Consider the following 27835-nt stretch of genomic DNA (forward strand, 5'->3'; position numbering starts at 1 on the left):
CTTCTCTTGTATGTTGCAACCTACTCAGACCCTAAGAAACCCTCAACTGCTATCCTTTGATATGCTACGGGGGTAGCTAGTGCTGGAAAACCGTATCTTCCAGGACTGCAATGGCGCCTCTGACAAGAAAACGAAAGCTACTCAAGCATGGTGCGTCTCAGCCCTGCCGCCAATTTGCTCAAGTATGTCACTATATACGGAATTTTGAACACTAATCTGTTTCCAGACGAAATTGAAGACACTGCTGTAGCAGGCAGCGATTTGGAACAGGATGCTTCAACCTCTCTTCCATCATTGCTCAAGTGTACTGGAGGCAAGAACCCGCGGACAACGCTGTCGCAGGACGGTGAAGCTTTGCTTCCTTTGCAAACGAGGTTTTTCTAACGGCTATAAATGCTCCTGATGTTTATTTTTTGCTGAATTCTCCTATGTTTTCTAGTGGAACTTATTCCCGGGTAGCTAAAAAGGCTAAAATAAATACCCAGGATGCGAGGCGGGATTTGGAGAACACAGCTCGCGACCTTCAGGCCCAAATCAAGACCCGCATTATTTGCCACGCATCGTAAGAGATTTATACCAACCTAGTTCAAACACATGCTAATATTTCTTAGTTCCCTGCATCAACTACCAACTATAAAGGAATTGATGACCAAGAATTTCCCAGATGATATTTCGATATTGCCTCATACATGTAGCCCCTACCCGGGACAGACGTCCGGGATTGCAAACGATCCTTACCATAAAGCAATGCGTACCTTGGACGGATTTCGTGTTTTAATGAAGGATTACGAAGAACTGAGCAAGCATGAGAGCGATATTAGGATGCCCTCCTGGGTACGGTGGAAGCAAGATGGCATGGATTTGCAATTGCTTAGCGCAAGCCTCATGGGACACTCTATGAAATATGCTGAACAAAACATTATTCCGAACGCCTCCAGGATTTCCACAAATATCGGAAATGATGATATTGACCACATTGCCGCAGAATTACTGCAAGAAACGTGGCCACAAAAGATGGGCGGAACTTGGGGTAATACTACTGAGGGCATTTTACAAACCTTGTTTGGACTTGCTGTTTTTCTGCCATAAAGGGCTGCGCCTTGGCATTTACTCGTGAAGATTGGGTTTCATGCTTCAATAAAAGAGTTCTATAATAGTGTTGAAAAAAACGACAACCCAGTGTCAACTTAGAGAGCCATCTCAGTTCCAGCTTGCCACACTAGAAGACACAAAGATCACATCAAGAAAGTCGAGATGGCTTCCTAGTGTAACACACCCTTCCTTGGCTGCAGTTTGATCAACTGCAGACGGCAATTTTATGGAACGTTGAACCCCAGAACACCCACTTGGGGAGCTGACTCATCAGCGTAACAGTCAATACGTGCATGTTAGAAACCCAGGGCATTGCGGGGCAATACGTGACCAGCTAACCCTGAAAGCAGACTAGCGCATCGCTTAGCCCACACAAACTGCTTCTCAATTTTCAATTCCACTCAGCCCTGGGATATTGTGAAAGTTTCCTCGAACGAAATTTCGACTCTCTGCTCCCACTACTACTAACCCACCGCAGGAATCTTGCCTCACAAATCGGTTCGTCATCCCAATACTCTCCTGGTGGCAGCATTCCTTCTACACTAGAATACTCTTCGGGAGCAAATACAAATTTGAATTTGAGCTAACGTTGTTGCTACTCGAACAGCCAAGATGGGTGCCCTCAAATACGTCGAGGAACTTCAGAAGAAGAAGCAGTCCGATGTGATGCGCTTCCTTCTTCGAGTGCGCTGCTGGGAAGTACGTTGAGTCCAAATTACAAAAACATTCAATGGCATATCGTGGACGAGCGAAACGGAGTCAAAGTCTCTCTATTCCTCCTACTCGAACTTCATTCAGGGATTTGTTTTCGTCCGCCATCGAACCTTGCTGAGTTTCTCTTCGATAACGAATCATGGAAACAAAGAATTACGCATCTTTGATTGGCAACGGCGAGGAACAAAGGATGTCCGATGGAGTTTCATTCCTTGCTGCAATGAGAGAGAAGAGAGAGACTCGAAATATCCGGCCGCTCGATCTGTGCTATACACTCGTTGAACTTTTGCTGAGAGTGCGTAATATAGTACCGTCAGTTGAACGTAATTCACCGCGCCTCTCGCCCTTCGCGCCCCGACAAGGCCCGCCGCCTCGGATACAAGGCCAAGCAGGGCTATGTCATTTACCGCGTTCGCGTTCGCCGCGGCGGCCGCAAGCGCCCTGTCCCCAAGGGTGCCACCTATGGTACGTACAAAATAAGTTGAGGTCGAAGAAACCGGGGGGGTTCGCACCATGAGCTGTGCAGAGACGCATATGCATTCTCCCGACTGTCCTGTCCCACCGCACTCTACTTGCCCGTCTCTATTTCTTGGCAACCGGGCGCTGCGGTTCGATAACATTCGCGCTAATTATCCAAACAGGCAAGCCCACCAACCAGGGTGTGAACCAGCTGAAGTACCAGCGATCCCTCAAGGCCACCGCCGAGGAGCGTGTCGGCCGCCGCTGCGCCAACTTGCGCGTCCTCAACTCGTACTGGATCAACCAGGACTCCACCTACAAGTACTACGAGGTCATCCTCGTCGACCCCCAGCACAAGGCCATCCGCATCGACCCTCGCATCAACTGGATCGTCAACCCCGTTCACAAGCACCGCGAGGCTCGTGGTCTCACTGCTACCGGGAAGAAGTCCCGTGGCCTCAACAAGGGCCACCGGTACAACAAGACCCAGGCCGGCCGCAGAAAGACCTGGCTGCGTCACAACACCACTTCCCTGTGGCGCTACCGATAAATGTCCCGTCCGTGTATCGCATAGTGTCGCTGAATGGAAAATTGGCGTGCGTGACGGAACGAGGGAGCTTGGGGAGGCTGTTTGGGGCGTGGTTTTTGGCATTGCGTGGTTGCTATTGCTTGGAATCATCGGTCAACGGGGCTCAAGGATGGAAAAAAGGGCCATTATGACTTGGTAGCTTATCATACAAAACAAAACAATGTTGGAATGGAAATGATTCCCATAATGACGATAATTTCTTACCTGTCCTCTGTGATGTCGATGTTGCTTGCCTAAGGCGCTTTACTCTCGAGAGGATGCCAATCGACCGAGGCAACCAACAGGATAGGAGAACCGGATATCCAAGAAAAACAAATCATGACACTTCTGCTCTTGGCGTCGTTCCGAGTTGTCTATGATGTCTAGGATTGACGGGTGCAGGAGACATGATCTTATGGCTCCACCGTGAACAGAATTTTCTACAATCTACATGAACTGGCGGTAAAGGTACGCTTTTATGCTTGCTGATTACGGCAATACACCTCGTGGGGCAATTGACACAGAGCAACAAGAGCAAAAGCCATGTATTTATTTTATTTTCCGAAAGAGCCTCTCGAGATCATACAAAGGGTCATGCATAACAAACAAAGCAAAGCCTCCCCAACCATCCAACTGCCCGTCCAGTCCCATGATCCATTTCCCTCCTCTCACCAATCCAGCCAAAGCCCCAGATCCGGCGATTCAAGAAAGTGAAGAGGAGAATGGAGCGGCTATACAATCATGAGGCAGTCATAGAAGCCATGCAAGAAACGCGGGGATATTCCTGTCTGCTCTCCTCTCGGTTCTTCATGTGCAATACGAGTAGTCGTCACCCACCAAGTCCGAATCGAAACAAATCACCAGACGCAACTTGATGGTAGAAATCACAACAGATGGTGCAAAAAAAAAAAAAAAAAAAGTGAAATAGAATAACAAAAATGACAAGGGGGAAAATGTTTAAAAAAACCTCGAAATATGACAGGTCCGCAAGAATTGGTAGTCATCTCTATCGATGAAGCTCTTTCGTCGTGGCGATCAGGGTACGCATACAGGACATGACCTTTTGCTGTTGCCAGTGCTGGCAAGGCCGGTCAGTGAGTTTTTCTTCTGTTTCTCTTTTTTCTTCTTCCTTTTTTTCTGTAACACCCTTCCTTTGTAATGTACACAAAGAGCACACTATTGTATGTGCTGTGTAGATCGGAGGCTGAGCTAGTAATAAGGCAATGGCGTTCTCGTGCTGTATTTACGGACGATGAAACACGATGCACAATAAAAAGAGTCGTTAAGTCATGGCAGTTTCATCAGCGTGCTGCGTGAGAGGCTGTGTGCCATCCAGGGACACGAACCAAAAAGAACTTTTGAGTATGGCGCGTGTTGGTACAAGTGGATCGTGTGTAGATGGCGATGCGATAGGAAAGAAATCAAGATTTTACACCCAGCGAGTCTCGCCGCTGGCATCCACAGACGCATTTGCAGAATGTGACGGTGTGAAACTACCTGGTGCTCTTTGGTTGAACTGAGACTGTTGCTGCTGGCTTTGAGGTTGCTGAACAGGGGCTGACCCGGATGGAGGAGGAACTGTCAGGACAGAGCTGTTAGGATACGATGCCACGCCCTGACGAACACCTTGGTTGGCTCCAAGCCCAGTCAATCCTCCATTTGTGATGCCATTGCTCGGCAACATTGGAGCATTTCCTGACATGCCACGGTTATGGCCCTGACGGAGAGGGATCTGGCCTTGGGTATTATCTGCAGGTGTAACCTGACCACTGGAGGCTGCACTTCCGCGGTTATCATAAGCTGAAATCTTTGCTTGAATGCGGCGGCCATAAGGCGTTGTACGGATCTGTGGCAGAATGGGTCGAATCGATTCAACTAGACGGTACTTCTGGTGAGGCGTGGCAAATTCAAGAGCGGTTTGAATAACGTAGTTGGCGAAGGAGTCACGAAGTAGCCGCTCCATCTCCTGGGGTGCAAGCAGCTCTTCAACAATCATGTCCTTGGATGGCGCCTGGGAGCACCGCAAACACTTCTCGATGACATTGGAACTGAACTTGTGCCGTGAAAGTTGGCTGATGCAGCCTTGGAACATGGCAACCATGGGCTCTGTGAAACTTGGCTCATTGAGATCAATGATATACTGAACAACATAGTTGCCGAAAGGATCCTGCACGAGGATACGTGCGTGTTCTGTGATACGTCCGACTAGCCAAGGCTTCTGCTCACCAGAGGCGTGATCGATGCAGCGTTGCAGCACACAGCAACCGTGTCTGTGGGTGCCTACCTCGACGCAGTTGTTGCCAACAGCATCGAAAATGAACTGGGCATCGAGCGATGTAAGCTTGTTCAGGCACTTCTGGATAACGTGATTGCCATTGAGATCCTGAATAAGCTCAACAACGCGAAATCGTAGAGCCTCAATGATAAGATGCACCTGCTGAGGGGTGCTAACGTATTCAATCATCTTTTGCAGTGCTCGTGTTCCATGCTGGTTGAGCGCAATACGCACCATATCCTGCGATGCATTCTGAATCAAAACAGTGCGCTCATCGTCATTGCAGAACTCGAGGAGCTTTTGGCACAAATAATTACCAAAGGGGTCCGTCATGAGCTCGATGACATGTTGGTTGGTCTCGAGCCAAATCATATGAACCTGTTCGGGATTGCGTTCCTCTAACTTCTTTTGGAGATAGCGGCAGCCGTGTTGGTCCTTGCACAGTTCATAAATTTGTCCTCGGAAGGATTCAAGAGGCATGTTTTGATAGCGAGACATGGCTATAGGAAGATCGTCAATAATTGGAGGCCAACCCATTTGCAAGTACAGCTACATACCTTCATTGTCGAGCTGACGCCGATGTTGGATAACGCGGGCTTGGCTGTCTCGCGGCTGACCAGCACCCTGATTGTATGACAATGAGCCATATCCAGTGTAGTTCTGAGCAGGATACAAGGTGGCCCCGTTAACACCGTTCATGCTCATCTGCTGCATCCCTGCCGTAAGCATTGGCATGCCGAAGCTGCCACTTGAACCAGTCGCATTGGAGCCATATCCATTTGGTGTATAAAAGGTGCTAAAAGAGTTGGCTGTAGCCGTGGTCGAAGGGCCAGAAATGGCGGTAGCCGAGCTAACTTGTACTGCGGTGGTAAGACTCGGGCCAAAGGGTGCAGCACTCGCCTGCAGAGCGGACTGGATAGACTGAAAGCCATTAGACTGCTCGCGGCCATTATTCATGCTGTTGTCACTCGACAGCTCACGATTATGACGTGAGGGCATTGCACCAGCTGGGATCCGGCCCATGTTGGCATTATGATTGTGGAAGTGTTGCTGAGCGTGATTATTGGCATTGCCTGACAATATAGACGACCCGGACGTGTTCTTAACAGTAGGCACATCGTTGGCTGAGAAAGAGCTCTGAAGGCGAGGAGGGGATGCCATATGGCTGCTCTGGGGTGACATAGCGACAGATGAAGGCTCTGCTGGGCTCTCTGAGATGTACTTGAGATCAAGAGAATGACGTAAAGACTGAGGTCGATTACCGATAGTGATGACTTCGTTGGATTTGCTAGACGATGATCCGTTGATCGCTGACATGCTCTGTTGGTGCCGATGACGGTTAACACGATTCCAGCCGTTGGACTTTTCAGGATTGGGTGACGGGGACAAGGCAAGATCGAGTGCAGCTGAAGATGCAGAAAGCTGAAAGAGAGCGCAAAACGTCAGAAAACAAGGCAGCAATAAAAAGGACGAGAAAAAAAAAATACACAGGATGGTCACAGGGATTTCTTGAGCTGCTGGGGGATAGGCAGAAGCAAGCACAAACTGCGCGGTGAGGGCACGACAGCGACTATGAAGGAGGCAACCGTAGAGTAGAGGCGAGGTGAGGAATTGGTGAGGCCGTGCGGCTCCGACTGGTGCAGCAGGCAGGTTGACGCTGAGTCAAAGCAGTTGGGCGCTCCAAATGTTGAGCACCCTCACGAAAGTACTCGAATGATGAGCAATTGCGAGCAACTGCAAATCTAAGTGCAAGTACCTACCGCTGCCGCTGCCGCTGCCGCTGTCCAGCTGTTGCCGGCTGTCTCTTGTGGGTTGCCAGTTGTCGTGTGCCGCCTTTCCCTCTTCTACCCTCAGACCTCCAGGAGCTCGTAAACAGCTGATTCTCCCTGTTTCTACATTAAAATGCTGGCTGAGCCCTGTCGAACTGCCTCGAAGCCTCACCTCTTCGCTCAGGTTGCGCAGCCACCGACAGCAAGTCCTTCGCGAACACGCAATATTTTAAAACCACGGTTGCCTTCACTTACCATTTGATCCTCTCGACGCACGAGGGTGGGGAAGTTGTCGTCCGGTGTGCGGCCACGAGGCAGTGACTTGGGCTCGTCGTCTCCAAATAGGAAACGGGTTGTATTGGTTTGGTCAAGGTTCATATCGTACAATCCGTTACGCGACCTTGTAACGGGCATTGAGTATCGATGCAAGCTGACCCAAAATCATTGCATTAGCACATAAGACGAGAAGAGAATGGTCCACTGAATAGATGCCTTAAATCAACAGGTATGTTGAGTGCCACGTATGCCTCCCGGTGGGCGATTGCACATCATGGCCCCAACACACGAATTGCCAGGAGCGAGCCGATTACAAATTGCAGACAAGCAGAGACACTGTTGCCCGGCTGGTGCAACCACGCATAGACTGGGCACTTGCATTCATGAGAATCACCTCACTCGAGGCAGAAAACGGATGACAAATGTATAACAACAATGATGCCCAGAGTTATAAAGCAAAAAATCTTGGTTGAACTCGGGGCGACTATGCCAACGCAAGACATATTCTGGAAGTTATGGTTACTTACGCATTTGTGGACCTATGACTAGTCGGGTCCTGTCGCACGGCCTCTTCTTTTTCTTCGTCGTCACTGTTACGCCTCGTATTCGGGTCCGAGCGAGAGGGCATTGCTCTCTCATCAAACCCATATCTTTGCTGCGTCAACCCAGATGGTGGGGATGTTAACTGTGATCCAGATCGAGCTGGACGGTTGAAGCCCGGGGGAGACGCAAGGCTGGAAGTCGAATAACGGTTTGGCCGCGAGAAGATAGATGGGAAACCCGAATTATCCCGGTATTCTGGAGGTGTTGTCGGTTCGGACTGATGTCCTGCAATTCGAATTTCCTCCTCCATCTGAGCCAACTCTTGGGCTTCGCGGCGCTGCTGCTGATCAAGCCTTTGCATCTCCAACTCGAAGCGCCTCCTCTGTTCACGAATCCTCTCATACTCAAGTTTCTTTTGCTCTATCTGTGGACAAATATTCAGTGATGGTTCGTTTCAAGAAAGGAGAACAGCGAGCGCTACACAAGCAGCCCAGCAGCGTCAAACATGGCTTGATATTTTCTGCGGTGGACGTGCTGTTGTCCAAGGGTTACGTACAAGCTGCACTTTGTGCAAGGCCTATAACCGACTAGATTAGCAGATGAACTCAGACATCACGAGCTAAATAGCAGAATGAACGAAGCATGAGACTAGATGGCATGGGCGGCGAAAAGCAGCAGAGACTCACGTTATTGTAGTCTGGGGTGGAATCCAACCCAAGGCCTCTTGGAGGCGAGGTCAACGCTGCAGTCATTGACGAAAGAGTCGGCACTCGACTAGAATCGGTTGTGAATCTTCGTGGCATGTTGCCCCGTTGATCATGGGAGGTTTGCTGGGGGATACGACCGCCGTTGCGAGGAGGCGAGACGAAACTGGCCATCGACGCTTCGTTCCGCGGCGAGTGCTGCGAACGAAAGCGTACGTCATCCATGGTGAGCGGCAAACGCGGGACTCGTACACGCCGGATTGGCAGAGCGAAATCGGTTTCTATACACCTGCAGACATGGAAAGAGAGCAGGAATGGTCAGCCCAAGTCGCAAGCCGAGAGCGAGAAGCAAATCCGACGAGGAGCACGTTGGGAGGCGGGGTGCCAGGATGAACGGGCGCGCACTCTCTGGAGTCCCTGTGCATATGCTATTATTTGATGGGCGCATGGGTCTAGGCCAAACCACCATGGTGAACAGGGGCAGGCACAAGCGCGAAACGCCCCGGCTCGGGTGCTGCCTAGTTAGCGGTGGTTGGTCTTTCACACCGTCGCTGATTTGTACCGCACTTGCGCACCAATCCACCCCAAGTCGGGAGTTGATGGAACCAACGCCAGCTCTAGCACAAGGCCATGACAACCCAAGACACTAGCCATGAGCATCATCCGAAGTTAAGGACAAACGATCATTCCTGTGCTTCGCGAGGGGTAAAGTTCTCGAAATGTTGAGAAAAAAAACAGAGAGAGAGAAAGAAAGAACGGGAAATGAGCCTGCTGCCTTTGATATCCCCGAAATAGAATCCTTTTGCACGGTCTCCTGGGAGGCGAGCTTAGTCCTTAAGAGGACGGTCGACATGACAGGACTGGGTGGTAACATTGATAGTGGGCAATCTCTCGTTTAATTAAGTGTACTTACCTTGTTTGCTCAATCCTCGGGAACGAAGGTACGCTGGTGAGATCTTGTACGGCGGGGAAAATGGAAACAAAATCAAAATTTGAAGACGACTCAGACGAATAGTGAAAGGAAGTTTAGGCGTCGCAACCCGAAATGCCAGTTGTGAGAGCTCCGAGCAAAGCTGCCGAAGCCCTCCACAGAATAATTTGGCGAGAGAGAGAAGAAACACAAAAAAAAGCCCCAGACAAGAAGGAAAACCTAGCAGGCGACAAAGAACACAGACAAATGCATAATACATACCTGGCTAAAAGTGCTCCGTACATGGGAGCCACTCAGTCAGGGCAGAGCACCGGACGCCAACGAAGCTTGCTAGGGTCTCAGACATCGTCCATCAGTGTCTCTCGGGGTCACGAAGCCCAGCTTCAGGCGCAAGGGAGTGGGGGGCATGAGGGGATACTACTCTTGGGCATGGGGCGAGTGGAGGGATCCTAATCGAGTCTCTGCTAGCCGGAGGCTGCGCCATCAGGCACAGAGTTCTGCACCTATAACGTCAGGTCTGGAGGAAGCAACTTTGAGGGTACGGAGTACTTGACTCGGTACGGGCAGTACTTGGCCCTAGCTAAAAGGTACCTACCCAGGTAGGCGCTAGGGAGGGCAGGGCTCAGCCAGGTTTCGGTGAAATGCCATCGGTGGCATACAAGACCGACTGACTGGTGGCAAGTTGGCCGGAACAAGTCGTACAGACGACTAATATTTCAAAATGCACTCTTGATCTGGTGTACTGGCGCGTCCTTTTTCTCGAAATCAAAAAGGGGGGTATCAAGCGCACAGCACGTCACGTATGCTTGCAAGCCAACGAAGACCGTAAACCAGCCAGCTAGGCATTAGCTTTGAGGCCACACGAAGTTGACTTCGTGGGCGCCTATTCCGAGCGCAAGAAGAACCACTCTACGGAATATATCGACCCTGTCCTTGGCGAGGTTCCCATATTTTCAATTCACATAAGGCTGTTGTGTTTTTTGCCTTGTTCGCCAAGTACGGGGTATAGAGTTCTTATGGATAGAACTCTTCTTTCTGTCTCCTCTGCAAATATCGGTAATCGGGACTCGTCGGAGAGCTAGGCCGGGTCAGTTGGCACCGTTGGCAGATGAGTCGGTTGCTCCCAAAGGTTGGGTTTCTAACCCTCTGCCAACTGGAGGGCTTCGCCAACTAGCGACTTTGTAGTACGGATTACTCCGTAGTTAGGCTCGCGCAGAATCCGGATGTGGGAGTTCTGTCGATACTCACGTGAGTTTTTGAAACAGAGCCTTGACGTTCAGACCAGGAGACAGCAGTTTTGTGGTGCAAGGCCAACGTCACATTTCACGGTCTCTAACTTCGTTGTTACGTGTACGTAGGGAAAGCACCTGCACATCAGTTGAACAGGACCCTGCATGTTCCACACCATGCTTTCGTCATGGCAAACGAACTACATCATTCCAGACTCAATGTGGTGGAGATAGCTTTTTAAGTGCTTGGGGTCAAAATCCATGGATACTACTCCATACTCCGTATCAGAGTGAATGTACATATAGTCTTAGCCTAGCAAGGTCTGCATGAACATCTAAGTGGGTACAACCACGATACTCTCCGTAACATGACCTCAGCAAGCGGTGGCGGGAAAGAGTGGAGAGGGTCTTGGAAAGGGGCCGTAAAATCCTTGACCGTTGTAACTCAAGATGTTGCGGCAAATACTTGGAAAGTCGGCAGGTCGAACGTTTGTTGTTCCGCCGTTCGCCTCAACATTTCAATCCCACGTTGGACCCGTATCAGTTGCGGCAGAAGAGTTGAAGCAGAAGAGGGGTTGGCTGGGTCTCAATCAAGCAAGTATGTCAAGTTCCTGTTGTCAAGAACGATGCGGGCAACTCCATCCCTTTGAATGTGATGAGGTGCCACTCTTGTATCGGACTAGGGTTTTAACCAATTAAAAAGCTTAAATAAAAAGGTACGTAGTCTTATTTAAAATTATATAAAAATAAATGTATTTAAGTTATTATAAAAGGTACTTTACACCTGTCACCTTTTGACCTTTAACACGGCCAGTTTTATTACTAAAGAGGTATCTCCTTAGTAATACAGAGAAATGGGGCTATTACAGCGGCGGCACCTTATCACGTCCAACGGGATATGCAACTAGTACGCGTTTCCTTCCGCCTAGGTGACTGGACAAATGCAAATACCATGACGTCCAAAAAGTAATAGGCACACAGTTTGTATGCACCAGTAGGTAAAGCAGAGGGCTGCCTCACAGCCAGAAGTCAGAAGTCGGAAGTCGGAACTCGCACAGAGATGGTGTGCAGGCCGGGAGGTAGTCACCTCTGTCAAACCACTTTATCTGATAAGTTCGCCGTGCGGTTAATTAGACTTTATGATTAGCTACCATTGCCAAGCCTGTCATACTTGGTTACTGAATGGCTCAAGGGTAGAGACAAGCATTCGGTTAGTGGTGAAGCCCAGCGGCTTGAGTGAGGTTTGAGTCAGGTGGCCAAGGTGCTTCAATGTTGGCAACAATAAACGGAGTTGATGCCAGAGCTCCACCGAGACGAGTTAACGAGAAGACAGAAACGGACCAGACCGAAAAAGACGGGACCTCAGAGGCTGGCTGGGCCCGATGGGACCCCCGCAATGCTGCGGCGTTGCCTTTTTTTTTGTTTTTTTTTTTGTTGACCTCTCGACTCAACATTGGAACCCACATGAATTCTTGACGGCCCTATTGTCAACCACACCAGAATCCATCACCTACTCACTCTTTCACACCAGCCGGCCACAGACGCAGCAAGATGACTTCCGCCACCTTCTTCTTCTGTTCTTCTTCTTCACCTCCTCCTCAGGCCCTTTCTGAGGAGCAGAGCCGTGCAAACCCTGGCCACTAAAGGTTTGAAAGTTCCGCATCTGTTCCTGCACTCCCTGTACATCTATCTATCTGTACAAAATACACCCTGCCGCTTAGGGCACATGCAGGACATCGTTGTCGTGTAAGTCTACCGACCTCCCTCTTTTCTGTGGCACCCTCTTTGATATTTGCTTGCTAAGATCCCAACCAAAGGCTGCCCAAGTCTAGATTTCCGTCATATGTATCTGTTTGCCGCGTCGGCCCCTCTGCCAGCTACCAGTTCGGCCACTTTTTAAACGGCCGTGGCCTGTCCGCAGTATTGCTCACCGACATTTTGCATGGCTTGCGAAGAGTGGAGTGATCCAGTAGTCGTTGAATTTGGCCAGCGACCATGTGGGGTTCAATGCTGAGAGACGAGAGGCCAAGATGCACTTGAGGCCGATATCCGGACACCACACCCATCTGGACACACACCACAATGACGTTCCGTCCTTCCGCCCCTCCATGGCCGATTCTTTTTCTGTCGTCTTGTGTCTTGACCTGCATCAGCCATCTGCCATTCCATTTGAGGGACAGAGGGAGTTTCCTGGTGCAGATCCCGCCAAAAGCCACGCCGCTGGGATGGTTCCGTGTGAGAGCGGGGAACCTTCTCTTCGACCAAAGGTACATTGCCATGGTGTTGATGTACATTGCCATGATTCGGGGAGGTTTTGACACTTTTGACACCGTCTCACACGGGTGATTGCCTAGATCGGATTTGAGTTGTGGATGCGGATGAAGCCAACTGAAATAATTTTGGCTCCCCTCGATGGGAGCACAGTATAGCTGCCTTCGGAGGCTCTTGGGGGTTATTGCTGACAACGGTGCTTTCAACTTGCTTGACTGCAGTACACTATGCTCAAGCATCAATCGAGCTGGCGCCTTTTCTGACAAGCTGGAAGCTCTATTCAAGGACCTTTTTTGTCTTCTTGTATGACGGCACCACACATGCCTGCATATTGAACGATCGGGGTTATGAAGGTGACGTGGACCAGCGCATACATACATATCATGTACTCCGTACTGCGCAAACTCGAGTCGCACACAGCAAGCTGCTTTGTTCAGGGTGCGGGGTTGTGGGTGTGAGTACTTTTTCTTTTCGCTTTGGACATGAGGCTGGCTGCACTGGAACGGTCGCTGGGTGATGAAGCTGCTGATACGTTGGTTATGTGGCAGCCTTGTTGCTCTAATCGGCAGACCGCCGCCGAATGCATCTTGGCCACAGAATTTGCAAGTCCACTCAAAGACTCTCCTCCCAACCTGTCATGTCGATGTGTAACTTAGTCCGACAAGGTCGCCGTTAGCCAACTTAGAAAACAGTTGAAGGGTCGGGAGTGCGAGTTCGTAGACTACTACCTAGAGGTACCTAGGACAGATCAGGTACATAATGCAGGCGGCTTATCTTATCGGAGCTGGACAAAGTGCTTCTGCTTCCAGGCCTATCGATTGCTCCGTGTTCAAGTGGTCTCGTCCAGTCACTTCTGTGAGTACCCTCTGACTTCTAATGAATCAGCCGTAGCCCAGCGCCAAATTGCAGTCAAATACTTCACAATGTTGCCATAATACTTGCCAGTCGTCCCCCACCATAGAGCTTGACGGAGCTTGACATTCCTGTATTCGCCTGCGGTAGTATCCACTTTTCCCCTACTCGGCCCCGCGGGGCAGGACTTTTCTGCATCACACTGGGGCGACCGTTCGGCGTCGCAAAAAAAAAAAAGTGTTGAGAAAGCATCCGGAGGTCCGCACTGCGTCAGGAAGCTGCCGCTTGACCAAACTTGCATTACTAAACGCCGGCCCCCAAGCTCGTAAATGAATTCTCTGCGGTGACGAATACGGTGAAGGACACGATGCCACTGGTGGACGATGGCTTCGAGGCCCTCTTGGAGCCCTTCTACAATGGCAAGAAGCTTACGGATCCCGTAAACACCAGGGACGACAAGTTCCAGCTTCTCCCTGCCTTTCTCAAAGTGAAGGGTGAGTAACCCAAATCAGCCTTGCAAACTTAGACTGACATTCTCCAAGGCCTTGTAAAACAGTATGCGGAATTCCATACCTCGACGCGGCTCAATTTCTGGAGAGAAAAGTGTTAACCTCGATTGCGTACTAGGCATATTGACTCGTACAACTTCTTCGTGGAGCAGGAGATCAAGGATATCGTCCGCGCCAATCGCACCATTCGCAGCGATGTCGACAGCAATTTTTGGTTAGAGTACGTCTACGTTCAAGCCAACTGTCATGCTCTCACAGGAAACAAGGCTAAGAGGACACACTTGTTTGCTATAGATTTACAGATATTCGCGTCGATCGCCCTCGTCGCCAGGACCATAACGACGCCAAATCTCGATCCGAGGTAACTCCTATGGAGTGTCGGCTACGAGACATGACTTATGCCGCTCCTATTGTTGTCGATATCGCATACATTCGAGATAAGCAACGAATTATACGGAGAAATGTGCCTCTGGGTCGCATGCCTGTGATGCTGAAAAGCTCCAGGTGCCGCCTGAGTGGTGCCAACAACGCGCAGATGGAGGCAATGAACGAGTGCCCTCTTGATCCTGGCGGCTACTTCGTCATCAACGGCACAGAAAAGGTCATTTTGATTCAAGAGCAGCTGAGCAAAAATCGAGTCATTGTCGAGGCCGACGAAAAGAACAACATTATATCCGCATCGGTAACCAGCTCAACCCACGAACGAAAGTCAAAGACGTACGTTACCCTCAAGAAGGACAGGATCGTCATGACGCACAACGTCCTCGTGGAGGGTATTCCGATTGTCATTATTCTCAAGGCTCTGGGGGGGTTGTCCGACTATGAAATCATGCAACTTGTTGCTGGCTCAGATGGTCGATATCAGGATGAGTTTGTTATCAATTTTGATGAGGCAACCAGAGCTGGAGTCTTCACACAACACCAGGCTCTCGAATACATTGGCGCAAGGGTAAAGATGGGATCGCGTAAAGCCATGTTTGGACCCCAGGTCCGTCGGAACAACGTCGAAGAGGGTCTTGATGCCTTGGCCAACCTCATCATCGCTCATGTTCCCATCGAAGGTCTGGACTTTTATCCTAAAGCAATTTACGTGGCCATGATGACACGACGAGTCTTGATGGCTTCACAGGATTCCAAGCTCGTCGACGACAGAGATTTTGTCGGTAATAAGCGATTGGAGTTGGCGGGTCAGCTCCTGTCTCTACTCTTCGAAGATTTATTCAAGCGATTCATGGGCGAAGTCAAGATGTCCATTGACAAATTCCTGAAAAAGAATAATCGCGCGGTCCCCCTCGATGCAGTTCACATGATCAGCAACCACGCCAACAATATCGGAATGGGAATTAACCGCGCAATCCAAACAGGCAACTGGAGCGTGAAGCGGTTCAACATGAACAGAGCCGGTGTCACGCACGTGCTGAGTCGACTGAGTTATATCAGTGCCCTGGGTATGATGACCCGAATCAGCTCCCAGTTTGAGAAGACGCGCAAGGTTTCTGGCCCTCGTGCTCTTCAGCCATCACAATGGGGTATGCTGTGCCCTTCAGATACCCCCGAAGGTGAAGCATGTGGTTTGGTCAAGAACTTGGCTCTCATGACACATATCACAACCAATGTCGACGAGGCTCCGGTGAAACGGTGGATATTCACACTAGACACGGGCGTTGAACCTATCCGGAACTTTTCAGGTGCCGAAATGCACCGGGAGGGCTCCTGGGTTATTCACGTAAATGGTACACCTTTTGCTCTTACTCGGTACCCCAAGAGGTTTGCCTCGAGATTTCGCGCTATGCGTCGACGAGGCTGGATATCACCATTCGTCAGCATTAACCTCAACTCCCATTTTAATGCCGTCCACATTGCGACAGACGAAGGGCGCATCTGCCGGCCATATATTATTGTCAAGAACGGAAAGCAAAAGCTCAAGGATGAGCACCTGAAGTTGTTGCATTTAGGCAAAGTTACATTTGATGACTTTTTGACAAGGGGCATCGTCGAGTACCTGGATGTCAACGAGGAGCAAGACGCGCTCGTTACCATATACGAAAATCAAATAACGCAAAGCACGACTCATTTGGAGATTGAGCCATTCACCCTCCTTGGAGCTGTGGCCGGTTTGATTCCATTCCCACATCATAACCAATCTCCCAGAAACACATACCAATGTGCCATGGGTAAGCAAGCTATTGGAGCAATTGCGTACAATCAATTCAACCGCATCGATACGCTGCTTTATACTCTGGTTTATCCACAGCGGCCCATGGTCATCACCAAGACCATCCAGCTTGTGCATTACGACAAACTCCCTGCTGGTCAGAATGCCACAGTCGTCGTCATGTCGTACTCTGGGTACGATATTGAAGATGCTCTGGTTTTGAACAAGGCTTCAATCGACAGAGGATTCGGACGCTGCCAGGTCTTCCGCAAGTACACTACGGAGCTGCAGAAGTACCCGAATGGCAGACGGGAGCGTATTGGCGATCCAGTCAATCAGGTTAATGGCGGCACGACACGCCGCGAGGAGAAGTACGAGGCTCTGGACGACGACGGGTTAGCCACAGTTGGCTACCGAGTCAAGAGCGGAGAGGTCATGGTCAAGAAAGAAACCCCTCTGGACCTGACGACGACAGGCATTGGGCTTGATCGCGGACCAAGCGAGTACCGGGACTCTGCTATCTCGTATCGAATTCCCGATCCTGCCTACATTGACAAGGTTATGATTTCTCAAACAGAGAAGGATACCACTGTCATCAAGGTGCAGACCCGTCAAACCCGTCGTCCGGAATTGGGAGACAAATTTTCATCTCGCCACGGCCAAAAGGGTGTCGTTGGTATTATCGTGGACCAGGAGGATATGCCATTTGCCGACAATGGGCTTTGCCCGGACATCATCATGAACCCTCACGGTTTCCCGTCTCGAATGACGGTGGGTAAACTGCTGGAATGTTTAACAGGCAAGGCTTCAATCATCGATGGCCGGCCAGACTATGGCTTCGGCGATGCATTTAGGTCACATCCAGTCAAGGACATGAGCCAGGTGCTCCTCGACTACGGCTTCTCCTGGGAAGGCAAAGATTACTTCACGTCAGGTCTGACTGGGGAGCCGCTGGAAGCATACATTTTCAACGGCCCCATCTACTATCAGCGTTTGAAGCACATGGTCCAGGACAAGATGCATTCTCGATCCCGCGGGCCCAGGGCCATTTTGACGAGGCAGCCTACAGAAGGTCGATCGCGTGACGGTGGGCTGCGTCTCGGAGAAATGGAGCGTGATTGCCTAATCGCGTATGGTGCCTCGCAGCTCCTACTGGAGCGTCTCATGTTGAGCTCAGACGGTGTCACACTCGATATTTGCCAGCAGTGCGGTCTTTTTGGATACAAGGGCTACTGTAATACTTGTAAGAGCACGAGGCAAGTCACGCAGATGCAGATGCCGTACGCGGCGAAGCTTCTTGTTCAGGAGTTGATTAGCATGAATGTTGGTGTCCGTCTTCAGTTGGAAGATGAGTTTCCCCACCCTCGTTGATGGATGTAGAGAGAAGGGAGGGATTTGTAACTTTTACATGGGTTCTGGGTAAATGGTGACTGGTTGTAATAATGGCATGTTTATAACCGTGATCCGTATAAGCGTGGATATCTTGGCGTGGAGCGCTCCCTTCGGCCAATGTAGTGTGTGTTTTTGAGTCTTGGTAGGGCGCAAGAGCTCCAATTCCCTATGACCATGTCACAATATATATTATATATCTTATCAAAGTCGCGATCCAATCATCTACTCTTTCTTCCCTGGTACATATGCAATGCCACCCGTCGTAACCTCAAACTCTTTGGCCCCCGTCACCCCTTGACCCGAAGCGGCAACATGTCCCGCAAACACAACCTTCATCCACCTCCGCCAATTCCTCAATGTGGCTCCCCTATCAATATCGTCATCATCGGCCTCTATGGGCGCCGCAATCTGCCGTGGCCGTCCATACACGGGCCTCTTGAACAATGCTATCCTGCACCCTATCTGCGAGGACCAGACGAGCCCCAAGCTTGGTGTTTTCAGAGAATGCGACGAGCGAGGGTCGTCCCCCCAGCCTGTAAACCAACGCTGCTGGTGATCTAGTCGTAACGCAGGATGTGTGGGCGGTGTGTTGTCCGAGAAGGAGAACGGTGCAGAGGATGACGGCGTGCTGGCGAGCGTAGATTGCGGAGGGGGCGGCGGCATGCTTCTTGACGCGAGGGGGCTTTCCTGCGTGGCAACAGAACTCCTGTAGGACATTGTCGGCGGTAGAGGTGCAGGCGAGGAAAAGCGGTCGGATACTTGGTTCGCTACGACGACGGCGATGTCATGCCTCCTTGCCAAGTCTCGCAGCAGCGCGCCCAGGCGGACGAGTTCGGCACTGCGTGCGGCCATGTTAGAGCCGTACGAGGAGCCGGCCCTTTCAAACTCGGCCCGGTAGTTGGCCGCCACGGAGTCAATCACTAGTAGGCCTATGTTGTGTCTTGACAGTAGCACGGGGACTTGGTACTCCAGGATGTGGTCTTGTGATTCCAGGTCTGGTGTGACTGTGCTGAGGATGTTGTCCAGAGACGGGCGGTCCGCGAAATCGATATCCTGGAGGAGAGGATTTGACGCGAGGATCTGAGAGAGGCGTTTGGTCGCGAGGCTTGATTCGGTAGATATGTAGAGGGCCTGCTTACCAAGGCCATGGGGTGGCGGGAGTTGGACGGCGAGGCACAGTGACAGGAGGAATTGGGTCTTGCCGGCGCCAGATTCGCCCGTGATTTCTGTGATGGACGAGGTTGGGATGCCCGAGTTGAGGGCGGCGTCTATTTGAGGACAAAGGGTGCTTATGAACGAGGGCGACGAGAGATTTCCTTTCTGCACAGTCTCCTCTGCAGTTGCCTGGGGTTCTGTGGTTGGCAATTTACTGGCATCTTGGCTGTTTGACTCTGAGGGCTGTTGTTCGTCGTGAGAATGGTCGTGTCCTGGTGCGGAGCTCACGATTTGCTGTAGGGGGTGGCGTGGCACGAGATCGTCTGATAGAGAGACTTGGATTGTGGCAATGAGTCGTTTCAGATCCAGTAGCGGCAAATTCGTTTGTTTAGATATATCTGCAGGGTGGAGAGCCAGAAGGTCTGTTGTCGAAAGAGCGTGTTGCTCGATGATGGGGAGCAATGCCCCGAAGGGAGCAGTACGGAAGGAGGGGAGGATATGGAGGAGGTCGGTCATCAGTGAGGCTTGTGAAAGAGGACAATTGGGAAGAAACGAGAGCTGAAGAATGTCCAGGGCCGATTTACCCTTGTCTGATGCTAAAGGATGTACATGCGCGCGTGAAGCGTTCGTGTAAGATGATAGGCTCAAGGTTGACGGAAGAGACGCAACCTAGTCTCGAGGATAGGGGCGCATCGAGGAGATGACATTAGACGTAGCTGTCGACCATGGCATTGGAGTTTGGCGTGGATCGAGAGGCCTAATTGCAAGATGTGCGGGTGTTGTAGACGCGTCGGCAGTGAGGTGAAGGAGCCGTTGGTGACGTTTTTGTGAACGTCGTTCCCAATGGCGACCCCACATTTAATTCTGCACCCTCCGCTGTCAAGACTCGAGAACCCGAGTATGAATTGGGTGTACAAAACTGTACAGACCAAGATGTCGGTCATGTTGCATGAACGACTTCCATTAATTTGTACACTCTCCTTTCCCCCGTACACTGTAAAAAGAGCGTTTATTATTTGGCACCACCAGTAAATTCGCAAACATCATGGGCAACCCAAGAAATCCTAGCTACCCTGTACCGCGACATGTCATGCTCTTTGACGTCCAAATTTACCAGTTTCTCTTCTTCACAATACACTGTTCAATTGGTCAGTAATTCCAGGCTAAAGCATCCAAGAGCTAGGATCTTCTGCATCCTTTTTGGACCCTCGTGCAATGCTGACAACCCGGCCGCCACCAGTCTGTGCTGATCAGCTGGTGTTACCCCGGGTGCCAGGTCAGCTTTCGTCCCATCTTGCCATCCGTCTCCGGAAAGTCTGTGATGCTTCTTCGTGGGGGGCGCTGGGGTCTTTGTGCCTCGATATCGATGGCAACTTGCCTTGCACGTGGAGTCGAACCGGCAAGGCGTCTCACGATATCCAACCAAGTCCTGCTCCTGGCTCACCAGTACGGCTAAGGCGCAGACTACCTGCTGTACCACTGGTGCCCTGAGATGACGATGGACCGAGTCTCGTATCCAACGCGACGATACAATCTCGAAGGAGCTACTAACGACGTCTTTTTGGCGCACACTCCCCACGTGCAATTTCGGCCCCCTTGCTCGACACGAGGAATTGTTTCCATGCTCCATGACGACGAGGATTATGCCAAAGATGCCAAAGCTTGTCACACAACAGCAATAAAGAAGTAGTAGCTGAAGAAGCTCGCCACAGGCCGGCTAAATGTCTCGCTGCGCCAACACGACAAACCATTGGTCCGCCGTTGCGCGGGCGTCGAACGCGTAGCTCAGGCTGCATACGATGTTTTCTATTTTCTTCTCGTCATGGACGGCGCGCTGGGCAGACAACGGCCGTGGAACAAAGTCTAGCAAATAGACAAGACCACCTCTCGAGATGGCCATGTCAAGAAGCAATTATTAGCGACTTGGTCTCGGCGCGCGACGTGGTCCATTTCGCATTCAGCTTCTGCAAGCCACAGCCAGATGCAGGGCTACCTATGGCTCCTTTCAACCTCGAGCCCCATGCAACTTGAACCAAGGGGCCACGGAATGTTCAATAGGCCAATCTTGTTGTGTTGCTCACACTACAACAAGCACTAGTTTAAGGCTGACTGGACACGACCTGCGCCGGGGGGATGCTGCGGCTGTCGAGCGCCAGGCAGGCCAGACGGAGACGCTCTGCCAATATCTGTAGAGGAATACGTTACTATTCCGTCCCGTCGGGGGCATGGTGCCCGGGAGAAGGTCCATGGGCCACGAGCCCCGACTCCCAGCTCAATTCAATAAGACTGTTTGCAGCGCCAGCCTCGTTCTGTCTGTCGGTGGGAGAAGGAATCCTCCTTCGATTGTGTTTTCCCCCCTTTTCATCACAATTGTGGTTGGAGCAAGTGGCTGTTTGCGGTGTCGCTGCCAGAGTCTCTAGCGGTTTCGATTCTCTTACACGACATCAAAACCCTTTTCCCAGAGCGACAGCTAGCCATCATGAAGGCGAACTCGGCGTTGATGAGTGCCGTTGCGGCCCTCTCAACAGGTGTCGAGGCTCGAAATCTGGTTCCCAAACAAGCCAGAGCCACGGCATCTGTTACTTTGGCCGACGATGGAATGTCTCCAAGACCTACTCCCCCGCCTGGTTGGGATAGATTCGAGCCCAAACATCTGTTCGGGCGAGCCACTTCGACTCAGACGCCGCTGACCGTGATGATTGCCCCGGACAATACCTGTGGTTGGATCTCTGGCAGCTACGCTGTTCCGTATACCTGTGGTCTTGGAGCTACTTGCGGTCTCGTGCAGGCTCAGAAAACTTTCTCAGGAATGATCATGTGCTATAATAGCGTTGCATTCAACTTCAGATTCGCATGCGTCGATTACAACATGTACCAGTCGAGCTCTTGCGATCATCTGTGTGCTGAAAACACACAGATAGTCAAGTGGTAAGTTCCATCCATTCAGTCTTTCAGTCTAACACGTGGCTGTATGTGCGGGTTATACAAACCTACTGTCATGATATTGTGTCCATGTCTAACACGAGAACAAACAGCACGAACAAGGTTTACCCCTACTGCAATACAATCGCCTTCCCTGGCAATATCACCGACTACTGGTGCAACTCAGTCAGCTACTCAACAGCTCAGGGTGCCTACACCACCTATGCTGGGCAAACTGAAATCAGAAGCTACTCTCGCTTTGTCCAGACTTTTTCCAGCACGCTTCCCAGTACTGCCACCCTCGGTGTCCCAACCGCCACGGGTGCAGACGCCAGTGCATCGGCTTCAGCTACTCAAACTGGCAGTAACCGTAACAACAACGACGGCGGTGGAGGAGGAGGGGACAGCGGCAGCAAGACCCCCGTTGGTGCCATCGTGGGTGGTGTGGTCGGTGGTGTGGCCGCCATCGCCATCGGTCTTCTCGCGCTTGTTTTCTTCCTCCGCAGGAATAAGAAGAATAGCGGCAAGTCGCAAACCACTTCGACCGACCATTCCCCCATGCCACCAAACGCTATTCCCGGCGCCCCCATGACACAATCCTACTACGGCGGTCCTCCCCCTCAGGGATATCCTCCTCAACAGTCGTACCCCCAGAACACGCCTTCTCCTCCTGTCGGCTACTACTCGCCTGGCGGCGCTGTCGATCCCAGCTCACCGACGCAATCGCACACGACGGACCCTCGAATGAGCCATTTGGCCACGAGTCCGGCACCGACTTGGACAAACTCGTACGGAACGACGGCGCCGGTTCAGCAGCAGCCAGCTGGCTTCCAACCCATGGGGGGCACACCGCCTATTCAAGGACAATCTCAGACTCAACCTCAATCGCAACCACAGCCGCAGCCGCAGCCTCAGGAAGTTGTGCACGAAGTCACTGCCCAGACTAGCGAGAATCATCGTGGTCAGATGCATGAATTGGCATAATCTTGATTGACGAGGGTGAAAGCGGACACAAGGGAAAGGAATAGTAATGTTTTGTTGGTGGGATGTTTACAAGGGCATTGATTCATTCATTGGATTGGAGTTTGGGTAGATTTGTTTTTGGCATAATCTAAATTTATTCGTCTCTCTCTCTCTCTCTCTCTCTCTCTCTCTCTCTCTCTCTCTCTCTCTCTCTCTCTCTCTCTCTCTCTCTCTCTCTCTCTCTGTATATACATATATATACATATCGTGTGTTTGTTGCGGTTCTCTGGCTTGGGCATGGCCAGGTATATTATGCTACTGTTACTGGGCCCTTACCTGACGTAGTGCCTGCACGATCATTTGGATATGTTACAAGAGATTGAGACCTACTGTATATTCATATGAAATTTACATGATTACGAGGAGATGTAAAGAAAATCTGAGCCGACGCAATTAGTTCTAGTATAATTTCCACGATCTGCTGCCATAACATGTGCAACTCATTTGTGGCATTCGCATACGTCTAAACTACCTAGGCAGTGCCGAACCATAGATTGACAACACGGGAACAATTTCACTGACAAAATATTCGTAGCTTGCTTGTTTGCGCTCCTTTGTATCATTGAATTGTGCACTAAGCTCATCTCTATTCATCTGACACACCCACAACCATCAACGAATATCCATCCAATACAAGTACTCGGCAATATTAAACTATGCAATTCCCTATTCCGTCGTCAATCTCAACTTCTTACCTACGTCCCTCCTCCTTGCCTGCACTGCCGCCCTCTCCGAAGCCTTAGCGCTCTCTACCGGATCTGCCGCCCTGTCTCTCGCTTTCAAAGCTTGCAATAACATGCCAGCATCGAAGAAGCCGTCTGCAAACGTTAGCGTCTAGTGTAAAGAAATCCACATGTGGAAACGGGAACTTACATCCGCCCAACTCGTCATCATCGCTGACAATGGGACTCTCCTCCGATTGACTCGCGGATTCTGGTTTGGAAGGACCCTTTACCGCACTGTCAGTGGCAATCAGTCTCCCGCGCGACTTTAATCTACTCATTTGCTTTGGTCTAGCGGCCTCTGCTTCTCGTGCGCGGCTGGATTTTGCAGTTGAGCTCTTGCGGTTGGTGATTCTCAAAATGCGTCTAATTTCGAGGAGGTAGCTTTCCAAGGTGTCGACGAAGCGCTTCGTCTGGCGGTGCTTGCTGGATACACAAATAGAAATGCTATCGTCTTTGATAATGTATCCTATTCCAAATCCGTCGCCAGAGGTTGGACCAAAGCCAAATTGACGAAGGGAAGGATTGCCGCAATTTGAAGTTGATAGAACAGTAGTGTTTAATTTGTCCCAACCGCCATCAGCGAAAATTAAAGGCAACGGGTGAGCGTCTCGTGATCTAGAGTTTGTACTATTACCACGCTCCCTGTTAGGCTTGACTTCGACAACTTGATCCATAGATCCGGACGAATCTCCTCCGGGGCTCCCGACAGGTGAATAGCCATCTGTTGGGCTAGATTGACCAATGCTGCTCATACCACTCTCGGTTTCGTCATTGACAAATTTCTGCCATACACAAAAGAGGGCATATAGGTGGCGATCGCAACCCTCGGCCTTGAGGCACTCTCTTGTGCGACTGACATGTTTCTGGCAGGCCTTTTTCAAAGCTTCAATTTTTTGTTCGATAGGATTATCTGCCCAGAAGGTCTGTACGAAGTTGACTGAATCTTGAGAAACAGTGCGAACCGCTTCCGTACGGCCGTGGAGATAGAATTTTGTCATTGCCGGTTCGTACGTGCTCTCGACGCGGCCGTAGAGACCGTAGTAGGCTGCCTGGAAGGCCATTTGGACAAATGCATCTGGCGAGAATCCCATGGAGGTGATAAAATTTTTGCCGTAAGAGCTGAAATCGAGGCACTGGAATTCGTTCTGTTCAATGAGATCTGCTAGCCTCGTCTCGGCAAAGCGCACTGCAATGCTTAACTCGGGAATCATATCCCACTCTAACTTGCGGGGGGTGGTGTTGACATCTCCGAAGCTTTCAGGGTCTCGCTTGGAGGGATCGGGACTGGTTGATGTCCAGAGGGTGGGAGCTTGCCCGTTGATGGTGCGGGCAAATCGTAGAATGGTGTCCGTATATACGTCACTGGCAAATCGTAGAACTGTGTGGCCGTCGACTCCAGTGTGTTCAAAGTTAATACCGGCGCTTCCATTTTTACACACAATAATTTGCAACTTGTCGTACCAGCGATTGGTGCAAGTGCCAATCTGCACGCCATTCTTCACTTCACTAGTGCCGCAGAGCATGTTCTGACACAGGGCAGCAACATCAGGGGGTTCCGTGTAGTCTAGACAGAGGGCAAACAAAGCTGAGTCTACAATATTCAGACAGTCGGCATTGTTTGACCCATGGTCTTTTGTCAGGACATCTCTCAAACCAGACCAGATTTTGCGGTTCTCTGTGCTGAGCACACCCAATGCACCCTTGGCAGCCTCCTGGATAGGAGTCTGTGCAGCATCTTCCGTGATAGTTTGCAAGTTGATGGCAATGTCCTTCTCTGTCATGATAACGTCGGAGTTGTCATCCAGAACATCAAACCAGTAGATCTGGCCATGGCAAATGACAACAATGTGTTTGGCCTCGGGATCCTGCACAATTTGGCACCCATTCTCTGTCGGCACTCGGGCTGTTCCAAAAAGTCGTGAGAACTGATACATGCATAGGGGCTTCCCTTTGATTGTATCGGGTGGAAGTTCTTCCTTGCGAACTGCTCGGATGAATTCAAGGGCTGATACCACTAAGGACGCGGCACGGGTGACTTGGTTGTTGCGTGCTGGTGTTGGATCATCTTCAAGAAGGAAGAAGGGATTCAAGTTGAGGACCACAGGATTGTCGAAGTTTAGGTATGAATCGTACCCTATGTTTCTAATCAGAAAACGGCGCCCGATGCACACACATGAGATGGGTGTTGATTCCAATATCTCTACTATCGTCACTTACAAAATTGCTCGATGTAACTCGTTTTACCCTGAGCATATCTTTGTAGCTTCTCCTGTAGCTCTGGCCCATCAGTTGAGAGAAAGTCTCTCACGGCATGTTCCGTCTCTGCCCGTTCCCTAGGTGTCTGAAGCGGCCGCAACGCCTCCAAGTACTTTTCGCAAGTACTAGAGAGGTTAGGAATAGGAAGCTTGGGAAGCTTGTCCTGGGCAGCAAAGGTAATGCCACCATCACGATGGCTCTCCCCGTTGCTGTCCATAGGCATTCTTGTGTAAGCGGCTGACCAGTTCGAAGGCAGCTGAGCTGCGACGGACGGGGGTGACTCCGGGAGCTTGCGAGGTGTGGCAGGATCGAGAAGAGGCTCGGCCAGCCTCTCTGCCAAAGAGTTCGGTGGGCTGAAGACCCGTTTTACTTTGGCGATCATGATGTGTTAGTTATAGCACTGTCTTCCGGTTAAGAGTATAGTGGTGAAACACTGGTGCTAATGTTGAGGCCGCGCAAGGCAGTGCGGTAGAAGTAGTGACAGTCCTGAAGATAGTAGGATGGCATATCACGCTTGAGACATGAAGAAATGCGAGGAATGAGCATTAACTCGGGTATACTAATAGCAGTGATGAGAAAACAAGGCTAATGAGGAAGAGAGAAAAGTTATGGCCAGGAGCAGGAGGGCAGGGAACTCATATAAAAGTCCATGAAACGGAACAACGTGGACATGCATGTAGTATGAACGAGGAAGAGGCCGGCAGCCAGCAAGTCAAGGACCATGGATCCCCGCATCCAACCGGGATACGGGCACCAATGTAAATTTGTAATTGTGCAACGGTTGTAACGAATTTGCAGCATCGGCTTCGGTGCCGACACCGAAAGAAGTATGATCTCTTATCCCTCGAACATGCGGGCCGACCGGGGGACTGGAGACTTCCAGAGCAGGCACGAAGCGTTTGTGGAGGCCGGGGAAAGCTTGGTAGGGCCTAGGCGTAAGGGGCATAGCGGGAATTATTCAGGATGATAGATGTTACTAGCAACAATCTTGGGCTGTCTTCCGTGTGTCCGGAGCCGCAGGTTCTGGTGTGGGCCAAGGACCAGCGAGCACGACGTTCGTTGCTGTGGGCGCGCTGGCAAGCAGAAAACAGGGAATGCAAGATGTGTGAAGTGATTTTTGTCCTTGAAAGAAAGACGTGGAAAATCCAATGCCGAAATAAAATTAAAACCGCAAAGCCCAGAGATGTGAGGCAAAACAGGTTCATGTGAGCCACCACTTACTGTAGGTGGTCGGTTGCGAGGTGTCACCAGAGTGTAGGTTGTCAAAATTGCTGACAGGGTGCCGGGTGGGCAAGCTTGACAGGTTCTTGGTGAAGAAAGCAAAAGAAGTCCCTTGCCAAGGAGTCTAAGTCGTTGGCCTGTTAGTTGAGGCAGAGAAGGAGGCTGGAGTTTGACTGTGTTGCGTGTGGTGCATCTGGGCGCGCAAGGCACATGAGCCCGTATAAAATGACGGGCGTGGAAGCAAAAGTCTCAGCCCCAACTGCTCGTATGTACCGGCGAATGGATGAACAGGTGTCAGCGGAGAGGTGCGAAGAGCGGCTGATTGACGGTGTTGCTCATGTCGAGGGTGTCTCGGTGATGATGGAGATGGTGCAGCTGAGATTTCACTCACATGCAACATGGATGTATGGACCGCAACGTAGTACTCATAGTACTGTCCTCTCCTGTCCTGCCGTCCTCACCTGCCCTACGTTGCCAGGTAATTAGTATGCTTGCATCTTACAGTTCTTCGGCAAGGATGGGAAAAGGCAAAATGATGACGGTATCGCCCCCGTAGGATTGGAGATGGGGCATCGGAGCTGCTGCGAGGCCCTTGGGGTGCCGTTGGTGTGCCTCTCGGACGAAGGGGAACTTCGGTTGAGGTCAAGATGTGATGCAGGGAATCTCGACGGGATCGAAAGTGGGCACCTCGTGTGGGTTGCTCCTTCCTTGCGGACGCAGCCAGCGGGGAAGGCTAGCCAGTAAACCATGAACCAATTAAGCAACATTGAATGGTCACCCGATGCTGCCTTCCC

General features: G+C 50.9%; 8 protein-coding genes across 9 annotated transcripts; 5 read left to right on the top strand and 3 right to left on the bottom strand.

Moving 5' to 3' along the window:
* Window positions 1-110: 110 nt before the first annotated feature.
* Window positions 111-384, top strand: J3458_000206 (uncharacterized protein; the record flags this gene model as incomplete). Its single annotated transcript, XM_066116007.1, has 2 exons — window positions 111-150; window positions 227-384. 2 exons carry the CDS (start codon window positions 111-113, stop codon window positions 382-384), a joined length of 198 nt encoding a protein of 65 aa, XP_065977888.1.
* Window positions 385-428: 44 nt separating this feature from the next.
* On the top strand, window positions 429-1089 carry rpl15 (Belongs to the eukaryotic ribosomal protein eL15; the record flags this gene model as incomplete). Its single annotated transcript, XM_066116008.1, has 2 exons — window positions 429-562; window positions 612-1089. The coding sequence occupies 2 exons, from the start codon at window positions 429-431 to the stop codon at window positions 1087-1089; spliced, it is 612 nt and encodes a 203-aa protein (XP_065977889.1).
* Window positions 1090-1531: 442 nt separating this feature from the next.
* J3458_000209 (uncharacterized protein) lies at window positions 1532-8333 on the bottom strand. The gene is made up of 4 exons (XM_066116010.1): window positions 7681-8333; window positions 7133-7307; window positions 5666-6530; window positions 1532-5608 (listed from the first exon to the last, which is right to left on the bottom strand). Exons 1-4 carry the CDS (start codon window positions 8055-8057, stop codon window positions 4263-4265), a joined length of 2763 nt encoding a protein of 920 aa, XP_065977890.1. The 5' UTR covers window positions 8058-8333; the 3' UTR covers window positions 1532-4262.
* Window positions 1533-3100, top strand: RPL15. 2 transcript variants are annotated; one of them, XM_007813822.2, is made up of 4 exons: window positions 1533-1590; window positions 1700-1791; window positions 2115-2271; window positions 2448-3100. In XM_007813822.2, the coding sequence occupies exons 2-4, from the start codon at window positions 1705-1707 to the stop codon at window positions 2813-2815; spliced, it is 612 nt and encodes a 203-aa protein (XP_007812013.1). In that variant the 5' UTR covers window positions 1533-1590; window positions 1700-1704; the 3' UTR covers window positions 2816-3100. The 2 variants fall into 2 exon arrangements, with proteins under 2 accessions (XP_007812013.1, XP_065977891.1); XM_066116009.1 differs by having other exon boundaries at window positions 1533-1791.
* Window positions 8334-13992: 5659 nt separating the features above from the next.
* Window positions 13993-19684, top strand: rpc2_1 (DNA-directed RNA polymerase III complex subunit Rpc2). Its single transcript, XM_007813824.2, has 4 exons — window positions 13993-14177; window positions 14226-14238; window positions 14311-14412; window positions 14487-19684. The coding sequence occupies exons 1-4, from the start codon at window positions 14051-14053 to the stop codon at window positions 17716-17718; spliced, it is 3474 nt and encodes a 1157-aa protein (XP_007812015.1). The 5' UTR covers window positions 13993-14050; the 3' UTR covers window positions 17719-19684.
* On the bottom strand, window positions 17962-19684 carry rhp57_1 (DNA repair protein rhp57; the record flags this gene model as incomplete). The annotated part of the gene is made up of 1 exon (XM_007813825.2): window positions 17962-19684. Exon 1 carries the CDS (start codon window positions 19408-19410, stop codon window positions 17962-17964), a length of 1449 nt encoding a protein of 482 aa, XP_007812016.2. The 5' UTR covers window positions 19411-19684.
* A 213-nt stretch (window positions 19685-19897) lies between these two features.
* On the top strand, window positions 19898-23252 carry J3458_000212 (uncharacterized protein). The gene is made up of 2 exons (XM_007813826.2): window positions 19898-21822; window positions 21930-23252. Exons 1-2 carry the CDS (start codon window positions 21374-21376, stop codon window positions 22798-22800), a joined length of 1320 nt encoding a protein of 439 aa, XP_007812017.2. The 5' UTR covers window positions 19898-21373; the 3' UTR covers window positions 22801-23252.
* Window positions 23253-23385: 133 nt separating this feature from the next.
* On the bottom strand, window positions 23386-27778 carry YAT1_1 (carnitine O-acetyltransferase yat1). The gene is made up of 4 exons (XM_007813827.2): window positions 27042-27778; window positions 25782-26189; window positions 23713-25698; window positions 23386-23657 (listed from the first exon to the last, which is right to left on the bottom strand). Exons 2-4 carry the CDS (start codon window positions 26041-26043, stop codon window positions 23506-23508), a joined length of 2400 nt encoding a protein of 799 aa, XP_007812018.2. The 5' UTR covers window positions 26044-26189; window positions 27042-27778; the 3' UTR covers window positions 23386-23505.
* Window positions 27779-27835: the final 57 nt, after the last annotated feature.

The sequence above is a fragment of the Metarhizium acridum genome (assembly GCF_019434415.1).
Source record: "Metarhizium acridum strain ARSEF 324 chromosome Unknown scaffold_1, whole genome shotgun sequence".
In the NCBI taxonomy this organism is placed as follows: Eukaryota; Fungi; Ascomycota; class Sordariomycetes; order Hypocreales; family Clavicipitaceae; genus Metarhizium; species Metarhizium acridum.